The 20113-nt window shown below is 47.1% G+C and overlaps 1 protein-coding gene across 2 annotated transcripts; it reads right to left on the reverse strand.

The window, feature by feature from the left end:
• Positions 1-344: 344 nt before the first annotated feature.
• Positions 345-7588, reverse strand: AHSG (alpha 2-HS glycoprotein). Of its 2 annotated transcripts, XM_044771258.2 has the most exons (8): positions 7267-7588; positions 6083-6187; positions 4921-5028; positions 4533-4617; positions 4017-4180; positions 2692-2793; positions 1671-1754; positions 345-1053 (listed from the first exon to the last, which is right to left on the reverse strand). In XM_044771258.2, exons 1-8 carry the CDS (start codon positions 7477-7479, stop codon positions 718-720), a joined length of 1197 nt encoding a protein of 398 aa, XP_044627193.2. In that variant the 5' UTR covers positions 7480-7588; the 3' UTR covers positions 345-717. The 2 variants fall into 2 exon arrangements, with proteins under 2 accessions (XP_044627193.2, XP_014698830.3); XM_014843344.3 differs by lacking the exon at positions 6083-6187 and having other exon boundaries at positions 7267-7567.
• Between the last annotated feature and the right edge of the window lie 12525 nt (positions 7589-20113).

Consider the following 20113-nt stretch of genomic DNA (forward strand, 5'->3'; position numbering starts at 1 on the left):
AACATAAATAATGAATAGATATAATTAAAGTGAGGTTCCCGTGTTACCAATCTCTCCTTACCTGAGTATTGGGGAAAACCAATAGTGGGTTTGTCTGTACAAAGTTCAGGCGTTTCATCCTCCTTTATTAATATTTTCCGTCCCTTATGAAATGAAAAGAATTATTTTCTCCTAAGGAAATGGGGACGTCCTATGGGTCATGAGCAGTAGTAATAGAGCAGAGTTTTGTTCTATTTTGTTTCTATTTTTACTTTGGTTTTGCTTAGGGACGCTTGTGGTGTGGTTGTTGGGAAGACAGACCACTCATGTGAGTGTGGATGAAGTACGCAATAATCAGGACCACATTTCAGATCAGAACCTTCTTTATTAAGGAAGGTCCTTCAGGCACTTTTATTAACAAGCACATATAAGCTTGGCAAGAGCACCTCTGAAAGTCATAGTTCTAATTGTTTTCGTGAGGTCAAAAGAAGGCAGAGAATACAGTGGTGGCTGCTTAGCATCAAAACAAGGACAATCAAGTTACTGGCAAACATAACCATCACCCGCTCTGCTTCCGTCCTCTGAAGAACGAAGAGAACTTGGGAGTCAAGACTTGATATTAATCAAGACCACATGGAGAACTTGCTTTGTTAGCAGACAGGGCCCCCACCATACCCAGACTTGGACAAAACGGTGGCTGTGTTCTCTGTGCCAAACCTTCTCATCTCTGACCTTCACCTAGATCTTGAAGTATCTGATTCTCCCCGGGCAAGGGCGGACCACTGGACCAGCGGCAGCAGCAGTGCTAGGATGTGCCACCTTGGGTGGCTTCTCCACGTGGAATGCTTCTCCTGAGGCGGACTCCCCTGAGCCCACACCCGCGAAGGCGTGGCGTAGGTCATAGTGTGCCCGGTGCACTGGCGGGGGGAGCTGGGGAGCTGCCACCACCACAGGTCCCACCACCAGGGAAGCTACAGGCAGGTCAGCTGGAGAAGGTGCAGGCGTAGCTGCGTCTGCCACAGGGCCGGGCACCCCCACATCAGGGCCGTCTGGCTGGGGCAGCGGGACCACGGGCTGGAGAAAGGCCCATTTCCTTAGGTTAGCTACATTTCTTCTCCCAGACAAGGACACCCATGCTTCTGGGTGGAACCCCACCCAACTTGCTCCCAGTAATAACTTTTATTTGCAAGGAATCTGGCAAAAAAGAACCACCTAGATGCAAACGATTGTCATCAGAGCTACAGGGCTGGGGTAACTGGCCCCGTTTCTCGTCAATTCTCCTGGGGACGGTGGACTCACACACACAACCTATGAACAAAAGCACCCCATCTTATGGCTAACCTTCACCAGCAGTGTCATCCTCTTGGTCATCTATACCTGCAGCCACCGGGAGATGCCAGGCAGATCTGGCCACACGGTCTCTGGAACTCAGAAAACCACTCCCACCTCCCACAAATGAAAAGCTGGCTTTGTCAACTACACATTAGGGTGGTTCTGCCCTGTAGTCGCTAGCTTGTGGCAGGAGAAGTCATGGCTGAAATAGTCCTTCCATTCGTGGATGAGTCCACATACTCCCGTGCTGTTTATACTGTGGAATTCAGAAGGACAGGGCAGCAAACGCCCTGTGGTTACTAATGCACTGCATAAATGTATTCTGAAGGTGAGAGCGAGAATACCCATGGCGCCGTTACCTGTGTTTGGAACACCGTGCAGGTCACAGCAACATCTTCCCCACCAACCTTCTCTGTGAGTGTCGCCTTACAGAAGCCATATTGCTGTCCAGAAAAAGGGAGGAATTATTTGAACTGGTTCAAAAAAGTAAATTTCTCCCTCAGTTTCACCGATACGCCAATATGTCAAAGAAAAAAACCTCAAATTCCTAATTCCGTTTTTTTTAAAAAATACCTTCTTCCTAAAGTTTACAGTTTCTGCTTATAGAATATATACAACACATACCTCCACATAGAATGTAGAAAATACAGAAATGCTGTGAGACTGGGAGAATCACCCACAATCCCAGAAATGCTGGTGACCCAGGAGAACTTCCACTAACATCCATGTATTTCTTTCTTCTTTTTAAACACTATGGTGACATTTATAAATTGAGATATTGTGTCTATACTATTTTGTAGCCTATGTTTTTCATTTACTATATAATACGACAGCATTTTCTTATATCGTTCATTATTCTTTGAAGGCATAACTTTTAGTGTCTGCATAATTTTCTGTTTACCAATGTGCCATATTTTAGTCAATGACTTGCAGTTGTTGGACATTCAGATCTTTTTGGGGTCATTTTGTATCTATAATAAATCTTTATAGATATGTTTCTGTCAAACATCTCTGATGTTCTCTTTAAATTCCTGGAAGTGAACATTACTGGCTCAAGGGCTTGAAAGATTTCGCATCAGAGGTATATCTAGAAATTCTACACTTCACACTCCCAGCAGCTGGGCATGACTGGCTTCACTAGGAAGCAGCCTCTGTCTTTCTCCTAACTCCAGGGGCCTCCAGTGGGCGAGAGGATTTGGCGACAGCTTTTAAGGGGGGGGGGATGGTGACACCCCCGAGGAAGGCCTGGCATGACCCATCCTCACAGGGAGTGGGTATTTTGCACTGTTATCTCTTTTCCGCAGCCCCAAGACACTAACTTGCTCTACGGAAGTGTGCTCTATGACCAGCTTTGCTGTCCCCAGGGCCTGGCCCACTCACCTTTTCCGCCAGCAGGTTGCACTTGGCTGGGTCTATGACCTCTTTAGCAACACAGTCAGTGGCAGCTACTGCAAACTCCACATGGACGGAAACTGGAAGAGGCTGATGAGAACAAACGAAAATGTTCGTGAGGCAACACGATTTAGCATGAAAAAGGCAGGGAGGGAGAAGCTGGAGGGAAGTAGCCAGGGCCACGGCCTTGCACTTGCACACTCCAGGGAGCACCATTCACCTAGACCACACTGTGCGGCCAGGAAGCAGGCCAATGGCTTACACACGGCCGTTATTGTGGCGTTGTGAACTGAAGTGCTTTATAGAGAGGTCAGCGTGGGGTCCTTCCTGAAGGAGGTGCAGGTAGCCAGCGCCCATCATTCAGGGCAGAGGTGAGTTTTCAAACAGGAAGCAGGAACCCAGAGGGCTGACATTATACTGACCTGAGTGGGAACCCTGCCTTCCCCCAGCCTCCCCTTGTGGGGCTGCACTTTGAGACCCAAGGTTCGGCTTACTCCTAGACAGGGTGGGGAAGTAGAGAGATGACTACCTCTCCCACTTATTGTATAGAGCAGACTCAAATGAAAAATATAAGTTAAAGTATGGAAGATACTTGTGCTTTTCTTTCTTCTAGGGCATATGGACACCTGGGGCATATGGACACCTCCAGTGATAAAATACCTGTTATTTGGTGTAGTCTGGGGTGCGGGTGTTCTGAGAATCACATATTCCATCCGGTTAATACAATTATCACCTATACAACGCATTTCCAAGTGTGCCATGACTGGTATCGGGAATACCAGTTTTCTTAAATATTAGAATTCTGTTGCATTCAACCGTGCGGAACTATCCACAGTACAATGAGATTTTTTTCAGTGATTCGAAAGGCATTTTAGGATCCCGGGTGTGCTTATCTGTGTCAGCAGGCTCTGTAAGTAGGCTCGTGCCTTTATAAGACTCAATGATGAGAGTGCTACAGATGTGCAGTGGTGATGGGTGAGAAAGACGCAGAGACCCGTGAATTTACAATAAGCCCTTCCGGAAAATTTGGGCGCCCACACCAGCTGAACGCAGCCCCGGTGTTAACTAGAACTGGCGCAATGTGTAAGGTTAAGAGTGACTCAGCATGGAGGAGACCCTGGGGGTTCTTTGGGTCCTCATGACACTCCGGGTCCTCATACCCCTCAGGGCCCTTTCAATCCCTTTTCTCCCACCACCTTCCTTGTCCTCCCCCTCCTGCTTCTGCACCTGCTCTGTCCATCACCCCTGCTTCACCACGTACATTCCCGAAGGGCCACCGAACTGCCCAATCTGTCCAAAGGGCTCAGTCTTACCACAAGTTGAGCCCGAGAAATTTCCACAAGCTGAAAATAGGAGCCATTATTCTGAGCGTTGAAGGCGGCCAGCGCAGCCTCCACGGCGTGCACCACCCTGGTGTCGTTAAGCGGGGCCAGCAGGGGGCAGTCTAGGCACACCTTGCGCACGTCCTCGGCCGAGTCTGCGCTCAGAAAGAAAAAACCAGGATCCGGGTTGTAATTCTCCAGGGCATTCGCTCCAGCTCAGCTTCTTTAGAAAGGGCTAAGACATGCTCCAAATGGCTTCTGACTAAACCTTCAGGGAGCTCCTGTCACGCCGACGTTTCTGCAGGAGTCCCCTCTCATCAAGGGGCAATTTTCATCTCCAATGAGAACGACTTAAAAAACAGTTTCAAAATCCCCAAACCCAGTTAATTCGGCCTCTCCTTTTCCTCACCAACAAAGCGGCTAGAACTACTTATCTTGAAAATAATTCCGGTTTCCTCCTCACTCTCTCTACAAGGTAAAAATAAGAATGATAATAATCATCTCTACCTGGGCTGGATTTACATTTTACAAACGACACGGAAAACTGGCCGTTCTGTTTGAGCAGTCGGACGTCACAGTCTCCTTCCACAGCCTGAAGAAAGAAACCCAGAGTGAGGGCCCCGGAGGAGGGCTGGGTCCCTCAGGCACGGTTGTCCAAGGTGGGCCCCTTCACTGGGTGACACTGAAAGGTTACACTCTCTGGTTTCGGGGAGGGCTACAGCAAGCAGGTTGAACCGTTGTAAAAATCATCCCCACAGAAGGTGGCATCAAATGGCAGTTTTAGAAGCTGCACACTGGCTAGTCATGAGGGCAGTCAGGGAAGCTGGATAAAATGGGCCGGCTTTTTGCAGAACCACTGTGGAACTGGCTGGGGCACCCTAAGAGGGGCACTCACGTGCTGGGTCAGCTGCCTCACGGAGCAGTTTGCCAAGGGCGTGGGGTCCAGTGCATGGCAGGTGGTTTCCAGAGTGTCTATTTCAAGCTTAAACGACTCTCCCGTGGGCTGTTGTGGAGACAGAATGAAGAGGTGAGCAGCCTGTTCCCCTGATCCTGTTGAGTGGACCAAATTGTGAGCCCCCTTGGGCTTGAACGCACCCCCTGTGGGAGAGGTGAGGGAAAAGTCATTCCTGCTGGACGTCTGCAACTCCACCTAGCTCTGGCCTGGCCAGTGAACAGGAAATGACCAGGGCTTCTCTGGTCTCCCTCAGTGGACTGGGCAAGTGCTAAATTGTGTTCACAAGGAAGAAGAGGGCATGGGCTTGCACAGGTGGATGGGACCACAGTCATCACTCTGAGCTTTATCTGGAAGCTAAAAGTGAGGGTCGATATTTACTTAATTTATAAAATTCCACCCTTCAAGCAGTGCTTTGAAAAAATCAGCTTTGGGGTTTTCCCAGTCAAGCAGCCAAGAAGGTGGTGTAGGATAAAACCTTATTGTCACTTCCTTATCTTTTCTATCTCTACTTCTTTCTTCCTTCCCTCTCATCATCTACTTTCCTTACTTCCGCATTTTCTTTTCCTTCCTAAAGGGCTAGTTGTCCTTGGCTTTTTGTCTTTCGGCTTGTAGATGCCAGGATGCCAAGTTACTGCTCTCTGCTGCCCCCTGCTGGAAATGAAAGGGAAGAGCGAGCCTCCCTCTGACGCTGAGGAAGCAGTTAAGTCGCCAGTATAGACAGGAAGGAGGGGTGGGGTGGGGCGGCGGTGAGAAGGGAGCTTGTATACTCCTTGGAGTTGTTCCTGCCAGTTCACCTCTTTCTGTATCCTTTCTTCAAAGCCCAGAAAATCCAGAAGGTACAAGTATGCCTGTTTTTCTTTCAGCCCAGCTCTGCTTGCCCCTCTCATTTCCCTTCTGCCTGACTCACTCGTGCCTGAAGCCTCGAATCTCCTCTCCTGGAGGAAGCTGTGTTTTACGCTGTGCAGATGTGCTCAAGTTAAGATGTGCTTAACTTCCTGAAGACTCAGAGCTGCAGTGAATAGGAGCCGGCTACTTCTGAGTGTCTCCAGAAAGCAACCCTCAAGCTCTGCCGTTAGTGAAAATCGCAGTGTCCCCTCGTTACCTTTCCTTCACACATGCCCGTTGGGTTGATTTTCCCTGAAGGGATCGCTGAGTCCTCTGAACCACCGACGTACTTCAGTCTGGTTGCAGCACTCCGAAAATGCACCTGGGGCAATCCTGATTTCAAATATCTTGTCTCACTTGCACTTGTGGGCGCAAACTATGTCCTTCTCACCTTTGTATTAGGTTGAACCGTTAAAATGCCCATATCTGACTGCTTTTAATATGCAAAAATGGCCATTTCTTATGGTTCAACCTAATGTCGCCCATAGCACCTGACACTGCTTCTTGCTCACAAAAGGCGTGAAATAAATGTTTGCTGAAAGAATTATCCTCCATCAGATATAAAATCTAATTTCAACATAGGCAGCAGACAGATGCCTTTTCCCCACCTCTCCAAAACTCTCCACTGACCCCGAGGCATAATTTTCACCTTGATCTTCATTGTCCCTGGCTTCAGACTGCATTGGTTTCCTGTCTAGTGTGTGGGGAAGTGAATTCTGTTCATGCCAAGACTTCTCTCTGAGATGTGGGTGCCTCTCTTTGGGAGGCAGCTTGTGTAGAACAGGCCTGGAATCAAACGCCAGCTTAATGCTTAGTAAATATGTGACCTTGAGCAAAAGAATGCCCTCATTTGTCAGAGCAGTGGCTTCCTCTTATGTAAGGCAAAGATAATACCTACCACACAGGTCGAGGGGTGGGAGGGGTTAAGGAGATGATGTATGTGAGGGGGCTTGGCACATAGTAGGCAACTGTCAAATGCTCGTTTCATTCACTCTCAATCTTCATCCAGAGAAACGGAGGCAAAGAAAAATAAGTGGTTTCTAGTCAGTGGCCATTTGGCAACTGGAATCCAGGCTCTTAGGGCCTCGTTTTTCTAGCAAGCCACACTTTCTACCTGGGATCTTCAAATACCATTCAAAGCCTTTTCTCCTCCTACACACCTCCCCACAGCCCCCCACACCCCACCCAGCGCCCTCCTTGAGACCCATGACTATGCACGGATTGTCTCCACTCTTGTCCTCCCTCTGCCCCCTCCCTCTGCCCCCTCCCTCAGTCCTGGGAAGAAATCAGAGAGTATGCCCATCTGCCGTTTCATTTGTGCTGGGAGATGTGATCTTTTGAGACACCCAGTTGAGCCCCGCGCACAGGTTCTTTCAACTCATGCACAGCAGGTTCACTTACCTGAGCCCACACCTGCACTTTGTCAATTTGGTTCAAGACGTGCTTGTAGCCCTGATGAATGTGGCTGTTGATGTAGTCCACGGCCAACAGGGCTGCTTGCTCTGTTTCGGGGTCATCACAGTTCAGTTGCCTGTAAGCCGGACTTAGGCCATTTGGGAGAGAGAGGCAGTGGCAGAGCTGAGCCAGGCAAAAGAGCAGGACGAAGGACTTCATGGCTGCCCCAGAGAGGTGTGGGCAGGTGGCTGGAGGCTTCGGGACCAACCCAGGTGCTCTGCTGGGAAAGGTAGGCCGATGGAGGGGCTGAGGGCTTTATTTATCTGCTGGAGCCCGCCAGAGGAATTGCATAAGGATGTGGGATGATTTCTGGTCTGGTTCCAAAACGACCTCTGCAAACATCAGCCTTGGAAAAACAAACAGGTTAGGACATCGCTGGTCCCCAAGAAATCTGCCAAAGTTAATGCTGCTGGGGGCGGGGGCGGGGGGAGATGCTCCAAAGTCAGCCAGAACGTGGTCACAACAGCAAAGAGAGGAGGCAGCTGAGGGGACGAGGTGTGCACCGAGGAGAGGAGAGGCCAGCACAGCCGGCCCTGGAGTGCTGTGGGTTTGGCTGTAGAGGGAATGTCCTCTATTGTGATCTGAGCACGGCCTGGGGTCTGTGAGGGGAAAGGGGGATACTCAGCAATTTGATCAAGTCCTCTAATGTCAGGGAGGATTGTCTCCTCCAAGAGGGGCCCTGGAGGAAGGACAAGGCCTACAGCACAGCAAAGGTACACGTGTTCTAGAGTAAGGAGGGAGAGCTGCAGGAGAGGCCAAGATCTTGGGTAACATCCTTGGCGATAAGAAGGAAGGGAGATATTTCTGCCTACAGTGGGGTATGGGGGTGAGAGGAGGGGGTTCCTGCCAAAGGGCCAGGGAGAGCATGGCCCACAGAGCAGTGTGGGGTTCCCTGCTCCCTTGTCATCTTTTCTCCAGACTTTATCACCAGGCCCTGCACTGACCGGCGCTGACCTGGGTCTCCTGGGGGGCTGTGATTGGCACCAGTGGCCCTGTGCCCCCAGCCAGTGCACAGGTGCAGCAGAGGGGAGCCATGGTCTAGTAGCCACTCACTTGGCAAAGCTCTGAGTTTGAGCCCCACACCGCAGGCCGACATGCTGCAGGGGCAGCTGGGGACACAAATACCTCCTTAATGCCCTTCGCAGCCGTAGCAGAATTAGAGTGAGTCTTTCTGATGGGATCATGGGGCCACCGTGTTGGTTCCAGGCACTGCCCTTGACAATGCCATGGGTGACCTCTAAGAAGGGTGGGCAGGCTAGCGAGGGGCTTGGAAAATATCGTACAATGACCTGGCTTGGTTTAGGCTGGAGCAATGAAGCCTTAACATGGTGACCAACGTGTTCTTCAAATATTTAGAGGTCATCATTGTGTGTGGGTGGATTTGTTCTGTTTTTTGATATTGCTTCAGAGAACAAAACTTGGTTTAAAAAAAAGAGGGGGTCTTCTACAGGGAAGCTCAATAATATTCATTTGTGGGGGTAGGGAGGGAAGTTGAGGGGGCTGTGGTGGGGCAGAGAAGGTAGATAGTTATAAGGACAATTATCATAATTACTCCCAGCTGCACTTACCCTCATACAGAATCCTAGTGACAGGCTCAGGAGTGTCAGGACTCCAGGTTCTCTCTGAGACGGGGGTCCTGGCTCTTAGAGACACAAAACAAGCTGTGGTCACCTAGCAGGATGACCCTCAGAATCAAAGGTGACTTCCCATCAGCCTTATGCCCCATTTTCTTCCAGGCCTTGACTCATGAGCAACTTTTTGTGGATGCTGTGCTTTTCTTCTAAATAATCTTTTAAAATACAAAACAGGGTCATTACTAAAAATTTGAGAATTCTAAAAATCATATGCCATGAGTATATATTTCATCTGTCATAAGCTCAGGTGTATAAAATATCACTTTACTTTTTAGAACACAATTGAATTTCTGACTCTGAGTCCTGTTTTGTGAAAATATAATCCAGTCACTTCTGGGCAACCTGATCTTTCAGACACTTCCGTTGAAACCCAGTTCCATTTAGGATTATTTGCCCCTTATGCTTCTTCTCCCCGCTGGGGTTAGAAGAAAGCCTGAAGTGGGCAGGGAGTGACCTATGCAAATACCAGCTTAGTCAAGGGCAGAAAGGGGTGCCCACCTTTGCCTTGTGCTGCAAGTGTCTGGGCTGGCACTGCCTGCCAGGTAACCTGTCTCAGCTGGTGCTCAGGCACATCCAGCTGGCACGTCCACCTCTGGGCTAATGTCCTGCTTGACCCATCTAACCTGTTGCAAGACAGTCCTCCTGCACCCTCTGATCAAGGGTCCCCTTATCTCAGCTGTGGGATCCTTTCTAGACCACAAGCTTCTCTCAGCTAAGGGCTACCCTTTCCTTTAAGCTTGGGAACATTTGGCTGCTGTGCCCATCCAAGGTGTGGGGGCTTCATGAAGCTGCCTTCAAGCTCCTGTCTGCCTAGACACCCCTGCAGCCAGGGCCCCTCCATGGCTCTGGTGCCCCCCTGTTACTGAGGGGGCTTCTCCCCGCGATGTGACGCATCTCCCGTGCGCCACTTCCCCTCACCCTACCTGTGAAGTGAGGTTGGGCTCTTCTCTGCTCTGGGATTCCCACCTACACTGTTCTGGGGGTGGTTCTACTGCCATCCTGAGGGGGGGCAGGGAGGAAAAAAAGTTCTGTTCATTCATCCTTTCTGATCATTTCTGTCTTGCACTTGGAGCATTTCTTTTGGTATCTTTGTTCCTGGATCTTCCATGGGGGACAATTTCTAAAGCACAAGGTATTTTCTTGTTTCGCTCATGCTAGAAAACCAAAGCAGGTAGTAAAGAGCAATTAATGTCTCACCTATCGTCCTGCCACATATAAACAGGAAAACAAAATGCATCCACAACCTCATCACTGAGAGAGAAACAGTGTTAATATTTTGGTGCATTTCCTTCTTGTCTTTTTTTTTCTATGCAAGGAATTATTTTCATATAATTTAGATCATACTGCACATACAACTTTGTATTCTCCTTTTTTTCATTTAATGTTGTAACTTGGATATTTTCCCATGTGATTAAATAGACTTAAGAAAACATGCTTCTAATGACTACTTATGATCCTATTGTGTGTATCATTATTTGTTTAACCATTCTCTTATTGTGGACAGTTTATTCTCAGTTGATCGCTATCATAAACAAAGCTTCAGTTAAATTTTTTATTCAGGAATCTTTGGCTGTCTAGTTTTTTTTTCAGGATAGATTCTTAGTGAAATTTTTGATTCAAATGATTTGCACATTTTTAAAGTTCTTAATTTCTCTGGCCAAATTGCCTCAGAAAGGCTGTACCAATTTCTACCCCTCCCTCCCGTATAATTGGTGTGTGATGCCAGCTCAGCTGTCATCTCATTTCCTCTGCTACTGATTCCATGCTGACTTTTGTTGGAACTTAGATGTGAGAAAATCATCAGAACTCTTTTTAAATGTATTTTATGAATATCTTTGGCGTTATCTCAACTACTCCATACATCTAATACCTACAAGCTAAAATAACTTTGGTGTCAAGCTGAATAAAGTGGCCCCTTATGTAAATTTTTTCGGTTTCCTTAGAAAGAAATGTTGCCATTTACTTACTGACAATGAAGAAGAAAATAGATGATATTTTGGTATGTTTTCCAAGAGAGCTGTAGCAAAGGGCGCCAAAGGGAGACTATAGGTATTTCACTGTGCCTGATGGCACCAATTTCAAACTTTGAAAGATTTTCACATGCTGACTGCGTTTACTCGTGGGTGATCTTGGGTCAGATTCATCCACCTGGCTCCAGCTTCTTTGCATGCCAATAGGCATTGACTTCATTTTCTGGTCATTCATCTCACTATTTTAATCATTTTTCTGTGAATTTTTGTTTAAGTCCCATATCACTGCATTAAAACAATACTCTTTCCGTTCGCTAACTACATCTGGTAGTGTACTGAAGCTGTCAGGCACTTGTTAGAGCTGGTTGAGGAGAGCAGGCCCAAAGATCTGAGGAGCATAAGAGGATCAACAACCTCCAGGAGATGGCAGCAGGGCGCTGGGCGGTGCTTGCTGCATGGAGCCCCCATGCGGCTGATGGCGGAGTTCTCAAGATGGCAGCTGAGGATGGCACTAGGTCTTCCAAAACCGTCAATAGGCCTCTCCATTAGGGCAGTGATGCATTTGAACCATTCCAAGGCAGAATTCAGTGTTTCTAGTTGCCAGTCAGGAGCCAGGACAAGAAGGATCTCGGCAAGCTCTGCGTCAGAGTTGCTGGGGGTTGGTTCTGTCGGGGCTCTGCCAGTGGACACGGGTCTCGGAGAGAAAGGATAAAGCTGGAAGGGGGTAAGATATCAAGTCAGGCAGTGAGAGCTAGAAACCCAGCCTCTCACAAAACATGACATGAACACATGGACGTCACTAAAAGCCAGAGGAACAATTGGTTTTCACAGGGAGGAAGTGGCAGTGGTTGGTGTTTAAATCTTTTGGGCTGGATTCCTGGCTCTGCCCTTTCTGATACTTAAAGGGCCTAGGCCCCAAGAGGCCGAGAATTAATTTCTGAAAGCTTGGTGCTTATTCATTCATATGGGTATTTATTGAACACCTACTATCTGTGATGTTAGGTGCCTGGACACAGAGTGATGAGAAGACACCGACTTTCGTGAAGGAGCTCACCTTGACTCATGTTGCCCAGCTACATCTGGTCAGCCAAGATCTGTGTGTTACTATAAGAAATTATGATAATGTTTGTCCTGTAAAGACAGATTGGGATTTATTTTTCCAAGGTGAAACATTGGTCAAGGGAATGTAAATCACCCTTGTCCAAGGACCCATCAGGTTTCTTGTGAAGGTAACTTAGCACCAGTTGCCCTGGAAATAATTTGGAAGAGCCCTTTGTACTCAGGGACAATGCACCAAAGTTAAGAGACGTGGGCCTGACCACAGTGGCAAAAATTATTAAACCACAGTGATTGGAAGTGGTTACTCCCTTTCTCTGGGTGGAGAAAGGGCTTGGCAAGCTTTTCCCCAATCCTGCCCGCATAACCGCGACCTGGCTCTGCAAATCCAAACCTTGAAAAGAAACACATTTGAGAGGATAAATGGAGAAGAGTAGGGCCTGGACCAGGGTGGGGCAAGGGAGAGGGTGAAGGTGAAAATTTAAGGAGGTCCTCATCCCCAGGGTCGCACCTCCTTAAATTTTGTGCCTTAGGCCTCTCCTTTCTCACACCTTAGTCCCTGCCTTGAGGAAGAGGCATAGTCTAAACCCAGAATAGAAAAAAAGTTTGTACTTCATCAAATCTTCCTACTTTTTTAAGGAAAGTTCTTTATCATTTGGACTGATGATCCTATGTATGAAACTGGCCTCAAGAATACAATGACCCTTGCAGTAGGCTTTTCATGATCACATAAGAAACGATGGGAAACTTTCCCTTCTCTTTTGTTTGGAAGAAGACTCCTTATTCTATACTGTTCAGTGTGGCTTTGACAACCACCCAATCATTCTATCTCATCAAAGAGAAAATCACTTTAGGGTTAAAGAAAGGATGGGGGGATTTGGGCTTTCTGAGGCTGGAACAGCTCCTCCTCAGGAAAACATCATCATCATAGATAATGTTATTGACTCCTAATTCTATAAAAGGCATTGTGCTTTAATCTTCATGACTCCATGGGATCTGTACCATTCCAGCAGAAGAAGCAGATGCTCAGAGAGGTTCTGGAACTTGACCACACCACACAGTGGTGGAGCCTGGATTTAGTCCAATCACTTTTTCTCTATTAACCGCAAACTGAAAGAATATAGGCCCCAAAGAAAGCTGAGGAGGTTGGTTGCTGGGCACTGCCTAAAAGTGAATAAGTCATTCTTCTTAACAATAGGAAACATGTCTGTGCACTATATTTGAAGAAAAGCAAAAGAAATAGAAAAGTTTATTGAGTTTGGTTAATAGTTAAAAAAATAAAAAAATTAGTTTACCCACATAGCTTCAGTCAGTGGAAAGTACCTAAAAATCAATTTTGGAGAAGAGACTTTGACCTGTTGACTTCAGTGATGACTCAGCTGGTGTTGAAATTATCTCTACTTCAGGTTTAGAAGGTAAATAAAAGGTAAATGATTGCATTATTTCTGGTGAAATGTTTTCCAGGGAGTGATAGTCAATGCAGAGAATCACATCCATCTCTCCTGTTGGTTTCTGTCATCAAATTTTGATATCTTCAAAATGAGGTTAGTGGCACTCTTTAGACAAGAAGGAAGATGAGAGGTGAAGCCATTGTCTTCTAATGAGCCCCAGAGTGTATTATCTGGGACCCTTGGACATAAGGATGTTCAGAAGATCTGTAGCCTTACCATCCAAGAGTTTTATGGTTATAACGAAGCCACTGGAATCGAGTAACTCATTGCACCTTAGTAAATTTGGGCACTGCTTTATCCATCATGTAGATTACTGGGGTTGGAATGGGTCCTTTTAACAGTGAGTCAATATCTTAGAGTCTGTGGATCCATTTACTGACAAGTATTAAGTATTCTCTGGACACATATCCATTAACTTCAAAACTAATTTCTTACACTGTGCTAGGTGCTTAGGATCCACAGATGGAAGGCATAATTCTTCCAGATGCTCACTGTTGGGTCTGGCTCCATGGCACTATGTTTAGCTATTATGAGCACGTGAGAGAAATGTAAGCTGTGGTTCCTGCCCTCATCCTACGTTAAATACAGAGAAACACAACCCCTGAGTTGGAAGGGTTCTCAGAGGATAGCAGTGTCTATGTCATTTTCAATCTTGTATCCCCAGCTCCTGCTTTCTGCTCAGCACAGACCAAGCTCCATACATGATCACTGAGGGGCTCTAGGCCAGCCTTCCACTCAACTATGAGGCTCCCTCCAGTGTCTGGTGTCTGCTTGAGGTTGTTCAGATATAGGACTCTCTCCACCACCCTGGCAACCCATTCTATTGTTGAATCCTTCTAGTAACTAGGAAGTTACTAGTTTCTTTCATGTCGAGTCAACATGTCCCTACCTTGTAATCTCACCAATGGATCCAGATTCTCCTCTCAGGAACTACCTAGACTAAATCAGTTCCCTGGCCTATAGGTTGGGTTTTAGGTAGTTAAGACATCTGTGTGCATCATGCTACCCTCCTCTGACTTCCATTATCTTTGTTCCTTCAGTTACTTCTCAGATGACTTCGGTTTTTTTTTTTTTTTGAGGAAGATTAGCCCTGAGCTAACTACTGCCAATCCTACTCTTTTTTCTGAGGAAGACTAGCCCTGAGCTAACATCCGTGCCCATCTTCCTCTACTTTATACTTGGGACGCCTACCACAGCATAGCGTTTGCCAAGCAGTGCCATTTCCGCACCGGGGATCCGAACCAGCAAACCCCGGGCTGCCAAGAAGCAGAATGTGGGAACTTAACTGCTGCACCACCAGGCTGGCCCCCGCAGATGACTTAGTTTTGAGACCACCTCATCATCTTATTGAATAGGCAAGACTGGCACCAATGGGTAAAAATGGGATGAATCATCTTGTGATTGAGAATCGAACTATATAGCTATCTGAGTGGGTGTGGACTTGTGTGTGCACATGTGTGCGCCAGTGGGGGACAAATCAACAAATACTAGGAAAGGAGGTAGGAAAGGCCAATTGCTACTCATGGGACAAGAGGATTTCTCCAGGTTTCCAGAGATTGATCTGGACTCTCAAAGGATTGACAGTGAAACCAACAAACAGAGAGGCCATTCTCCATACATCATCTAGATCAGACTTCTGGACTGTTGAGAGGGAAAGTGTATGAGGCTAGTGGAAGGCCTGTAAGAGGGGACCAAATCTTCACTCATCTGGAATCTAGCAAGGCTCTCAGCTGGTACCATTTCTTTAGTACTTGTTGTCTGATCTCTAGAAAACACTTAGGGATGTGGAACGTCTGCTTCTGGTGTTCTTAGGACATTAGAAGGTGACAACTTGAAATTGAGAAGGTGCTGTTCGTAGGGCCAGGGCAGGTAATGTGGGCAAGTTTCTCTTTCTGCATTGGAATTTCAGCTAAATCATTTGGTGGGTTAAGCAACAATTGAGCCTCAAGGACTCAGATTCTAATGGAGTCTGAGGCAGTGGGTGGATGGATACTAGTAGGAAGGTGAGGGTGAGTAAGATGGAGAGGGGCCAGACGGGTTGGGGGCAAGGGCATGGGGGCAGCTTAGCTTGATTAGGAGCCCCACATTTAAAGTCAGGACAGACCCTGATGCTACTGTTTACCAGCTATGGGACCTAACTAGAGATTTAATCTTGCTAAGCATTAGTTTCTTCGTTTGTTAAATATGGGCAATAAAACATGGCTAGTAGAGGTGAGCTAAGGATTTAATGAGATAACATTTGCAAAATGCTCAGCGTAGGGCCTGGCCCATGATAAGCTATCAATAAATAGGAGTTCTTAAGAACACCAAGAACACACAAGTACTGAAAGCAAAAAGAGGTACCATCCAGACACAGTGTGACTAAGATGTGGTCTTTGCCTTCAGATAGTCTATACAGTGGGAATACAGGCTAGCGGCTGAGAGGAAGGGCTCCTTAACTTTATCATCTTTGACAAGTTACTTAACCTTGCTGAGGTGGTTTACTCATCTGTAAAAGGCATAATAATAGCAGTGCATACTTCAAAGGATTGTTGAGAACATTAAATGAGATGGCACACTTAACATTCCTGACATCAGGTAAGCATCAATATTACCCCTGAGTCAGAGAGAAGAAATAGAGCAGGTAGAAGAGTATGAGTGCATCTTTTGTACCAACATGCTGCCAAAGAGGCGTCGTATGTTGGCAACTTCTGGTTACAGGAGGGAACAGAAAGAGAAAGGGAGACAGTGGTATTGTGGAAAATATCTGATAGATTCTTCCCTGTTCCTTGTGCTAGTGGCCAACCCATGGAAATCAACAAGGCAGACTCAGGGATCAGGGGCAGTGGGCATAGGTCAGGGTGGCTGGGGTGCTCAAGGAGCAGAGCCCTCACCTATGTGCCAGCGAGGTGGAGAGCCAGGCATATAGGTGCTGGAGTGCTGAAACGGGGCTCAGTAAGGTTCCCTGTGAGGAGATTTGCATGGGCATTTAAGCAGTTGCATTTGCCCAGTGGGCCTCTGTTTCCCCTGGAGTGTCCTAGTGTAGCCATCTGGCCAGCTGACCGGGCATGTGTTAGAAGGGCCCTGCACTTGGTATAATGCTCTGCTGTAGCCATTTTGAAATTCTTAATATTTTTTAACAAGGGGCCCTGCATTTTCATTTTGCATCGAGCCATGAAATCATGTAGCGGATCCTGTTAATCATAAGTGGTACATAGAGGAGCCAAGCACTGTAGGTATCCACGAGACAAGGAGAGAATCATTCCCAGCTGAGGGTGGGCGGGGGAGAGCAAAGAAGGTGGCATAGATGAAGACGCATTTTGAATTTGACCCTGAAGGGTGGGAAGGATTTGGACAGGTAGAAATGAGAGTATGGCTGTCTGATTGGAAGGAATATGTTGGCAAAGTCAAGAGATGGAGAAGTATGGACTGCATTTACGGAATGGTAAGAAATCCTTGTGAACTTAGAGTCCTGAAAGCCGCTGCCATGGGCTCCTTCAGGGCAGCCCACGCTCAGCTGACCTTTCTGGGGCAGCCTTTTTCTCAAGACCTTTCGTAGTCCTTTCCTCCCAGTGTCATTCTGCTAGGTGCCTGTCCAACTAATGTATTAAATCTAGCCACTTTATTCATAGAAACCACAAGCAAGGCAGCGGGTGGGGAAAGGTAGATTTAACAAAGAATCAAATAGAAATTCTTAACTTAAGGGTATGGTTATTGAAATAAAATGAAAAATACTTAAATAGGTCAATATTAGATGACATACAGACCAAGAGAAAATTCACTTGGGAATCCCCATCATCCAACTTCTTCTCTCTCCATCTTATACAAGATGTTCTGTATATGCAAGTTCTGTGTAGGGATTTGCCCAGCAGGCGAGTGGTGAAGGCAGAATTCCAACCAGGTGTACATCCTGTCCTCTGCCCCCTCCCCTACACTGTCATGGCCCCTATTTCATTGCCTATTGGTGGATTTCCCCAAACAGGAGGCTGGAGGAGTCCAGAAAAAAGTGCAAGCATTGGCACTTATAAACTTACCTGTAGCCACACCCTGGCAACACACGAGAGACAGCACAAAAGAAAAAAGGCCTTTTTCTTTTACACATCTCACAATCTCTATCCTCAATCTTACTATCCTAAGATTTGCATTTAAAATTTTATTTCTGTCAACAACATGAATCATGAATGACACACCAATATGCAAGTTGTTGTATTCCTATTTGATTTGCATAAATATTAAACTTCGCCATTTGATCAACATGCTTTGATTTTTCTTTTCCAATATAAATGTCTCATGGCTTCTAAAAGTTGGAGCCCCCTCTCCTAAATTACATGGGACAGAGTTGCACAGAGAGCTAATAGATTTTGTGTAGTCCCAGAGCCGCAGTCTCCTCCTAGGCTGTGGTGCTGTGTGTCTGGGTACTGGTGGGACAGACCACCAGAACAGCATCTGCAGGAGGGGCCAGGAGCCTTCTGGGGCAGACCCCACCTCCTTGCACTAGAACCAAGACCTACAGGCCTGCATAGTCCGGAAGGCTCCTCTGTGGTCAAAGGGAACAACAAAATAGTGTCTGTCACTCAGATTTGTCTCCTGGCCTGGCCCTGCTTTGAACTCATTATCTGAGTCTTATTTCAAGAAAGAACTGCAGAGCGGCTGTCCCCAGAGGACCTCAGGAAGGTCAAGCATTTCTGTTTTGATGCCTGTTGACAGCCTTTAACACAGAAGAGCAAGAAACCGTCTCCCACATCCGGCACGGAATGCAGCAAAGCCCTGGATGCTCCATGGCCGCAGCTGGGGCAGGAGAGGGCAGAGTCCAGCAGTTAGGGTGGTACCCAGGACAAGGACCAGCAGTGCCCAGGGCAGGCAATGGTGCCCTGCGGGAGAGGGTGGTGCTCTCATAGTCCCTGTCATTTGATCACTCTTAGAAAACAATATCCCCTCACGGTCAATAGCTAATATACAGTATATTTTGAGAAGTAAACAGAGAATATGACAGTTAGCCAAAAGAAATTTGGGAGCATCACATTTAAGAAGGAATAGGAAAGTTTAAGCCAACAAGACCACATGTAACCGAGAGATGGTAGAGAGAGGGGGTGGTGGCATTATCTCTTTGTAAAATGTCCAAAACTAACAGTTCAAGGTTGATTTACTTTCTGATGTAATGAAATGTAAGTCCAAAGTCAGTTTGTTATTCCTATATCCTCTGTCCATGAGCTCACAGATAAGTCCAGGGAAAAGTTATTGACCAGAGAACCCGAGGCAAGGGGGCAGGAGGGAGACAGGGTGACCTGGAGTGGATGGCATGGGGTTTAGGCCCTAATTTCCATCAGCACTCCCCTTTCTTGATATGAATGATTGAGGTTTCCTCAGTCTAACAAAAAATGCAACATGAAGGCCATTTTATGACAAGTCAGCTGTTCCCCCCACTACCCCAGTCAGGTTACCCTGAGCCCCACCACTGGGTGGAAATCTTACCCCCCAGGGCCTACACGCCTCTGTTCCACCTCTGCTCTGCCACTCTCTGATGTGTCACTAACACTCTGAGGCCAGGTGTCCCACTGTGGTGAGGGGAACAGCCACAAGCTCCAGGGAGGAGACCATTTCTCTCTCTGTCTCTCTCTCTCACACACACACACACATACACACACACGCACAAACACACACACACACACACACATACCTCTTCCACTTATGAGGGTGGAGCCAAGGAGCTGCTGCTCTGGAAATAGGGCCATAATCATGGAGGCTGTCATTCTTGCAAATATCTCATTGCTTAATTTTTTCCTCAGTAAAGGTAATTTGCTAAATATTTAAATGTCTGATTTAAATTTCACACCATTCTAACACTTTCCATTATCCATGGTGATAAACTCACCAACCTGGAAAAATTCATCTTTCAGAGTACATGTGGCGAATTTACAGCAGTCACAACTTGTCCGCTGCCCCTGACGACACAGGGGCTGTTTGCCATGGCACTTCTGCTCCAGCCTGCTTTTTGTGCTGTGACAGGCAGTGGCAGGTCTAGCTCTGTGCCGTATTACATCAGAGAGGCACACGGTAACATTTTCAAAGAAGAAGGCGTGTGAAGGAGAGAGAAGATGATGGAGGCCATGTTCCAGGAGTGGAGGAAATGGCCCAACTCTGGACCCAGTGTGTCATTAGGAATGGTCTTTCCAATAGGACCGTCTTCAGCAAACACTGGGCCAGGGATGGCCCAAGGTGTCTCCTTGTGTGCCCCTGCCTCAGTAGATTGAAAAGCCCTGCTGGGGCTCTATGTTGGAAAGGAGTCTGAGCGCAGGGGTCAGTGGGCAGGGCGTGGAGGGAACAAGACTGTACCGGGCTGGGCACTGGCTGGGCTTCTCCATGCAGGGCTGGCCTGTGGACATCATGGTTCCCAGGGCCTCCAAAGTTCATGTACATAGTGACTGCTTAATGAATCAATAGAATATATTGTTTTCCTTTTATGTTTCCACTTGAAAAAGTCGGCAATTGCTCCTAATCATTTTTCCATCAAATTTAACCTGTAAAGTCTTCCACAATCGAACTCTCTCTCTCTCTTGATGTAATATTGTCCACTCCTTCTCTACACCAGAGACTGTGGGATTTCCCAGGGTGAAGAGAGTACGCAGCCCCTGCCTGAGTCACATGGGGAAGGGCAGGTGTGCGTGGCCAGTCAGTAAAGCGAGCTAAAATGACTCATGGAACA

Source organism: Equus asinus, chromosome 5, assembly GCF_041296235.1.
Source record: "Equus asinus isolate D_3611 breed Donkey chromosome 5, EquAss-T2T_v2, whole genome shotgun sequence".
Classification (NCBI taxonomy): Eukaryota; Metazoa; Chordata; class Mammalia; order Perissodactyla; family Equidae; genus Equus; species Equus asinus.

Bases quoted from the DNA above. Each gene is read 5' to 3' on its own strand.
- AHSG (XM_044771258.2), bottom strand. From the start codon at position 7,479: ATGAAGTCCTTCGTCCTGCTCTTTTGCCTGGCTCAGCTCTGCCACTGC. The intron at 4,181-4,532 runs GTAGAGATGATT...TTCTGAGCGCAG, and splicing joins AAAATGTAAATCCAGCCCAG to ACTCGGCCGAGGACGTGCGC. The intron at 1,755-2,691 runs GTGAGTGGGCCA...TTTTCTGGACAG, and splicing joins GCAACCTGCTGGCGGAAAAG to CAATATGGCTTCTGTAAGGC.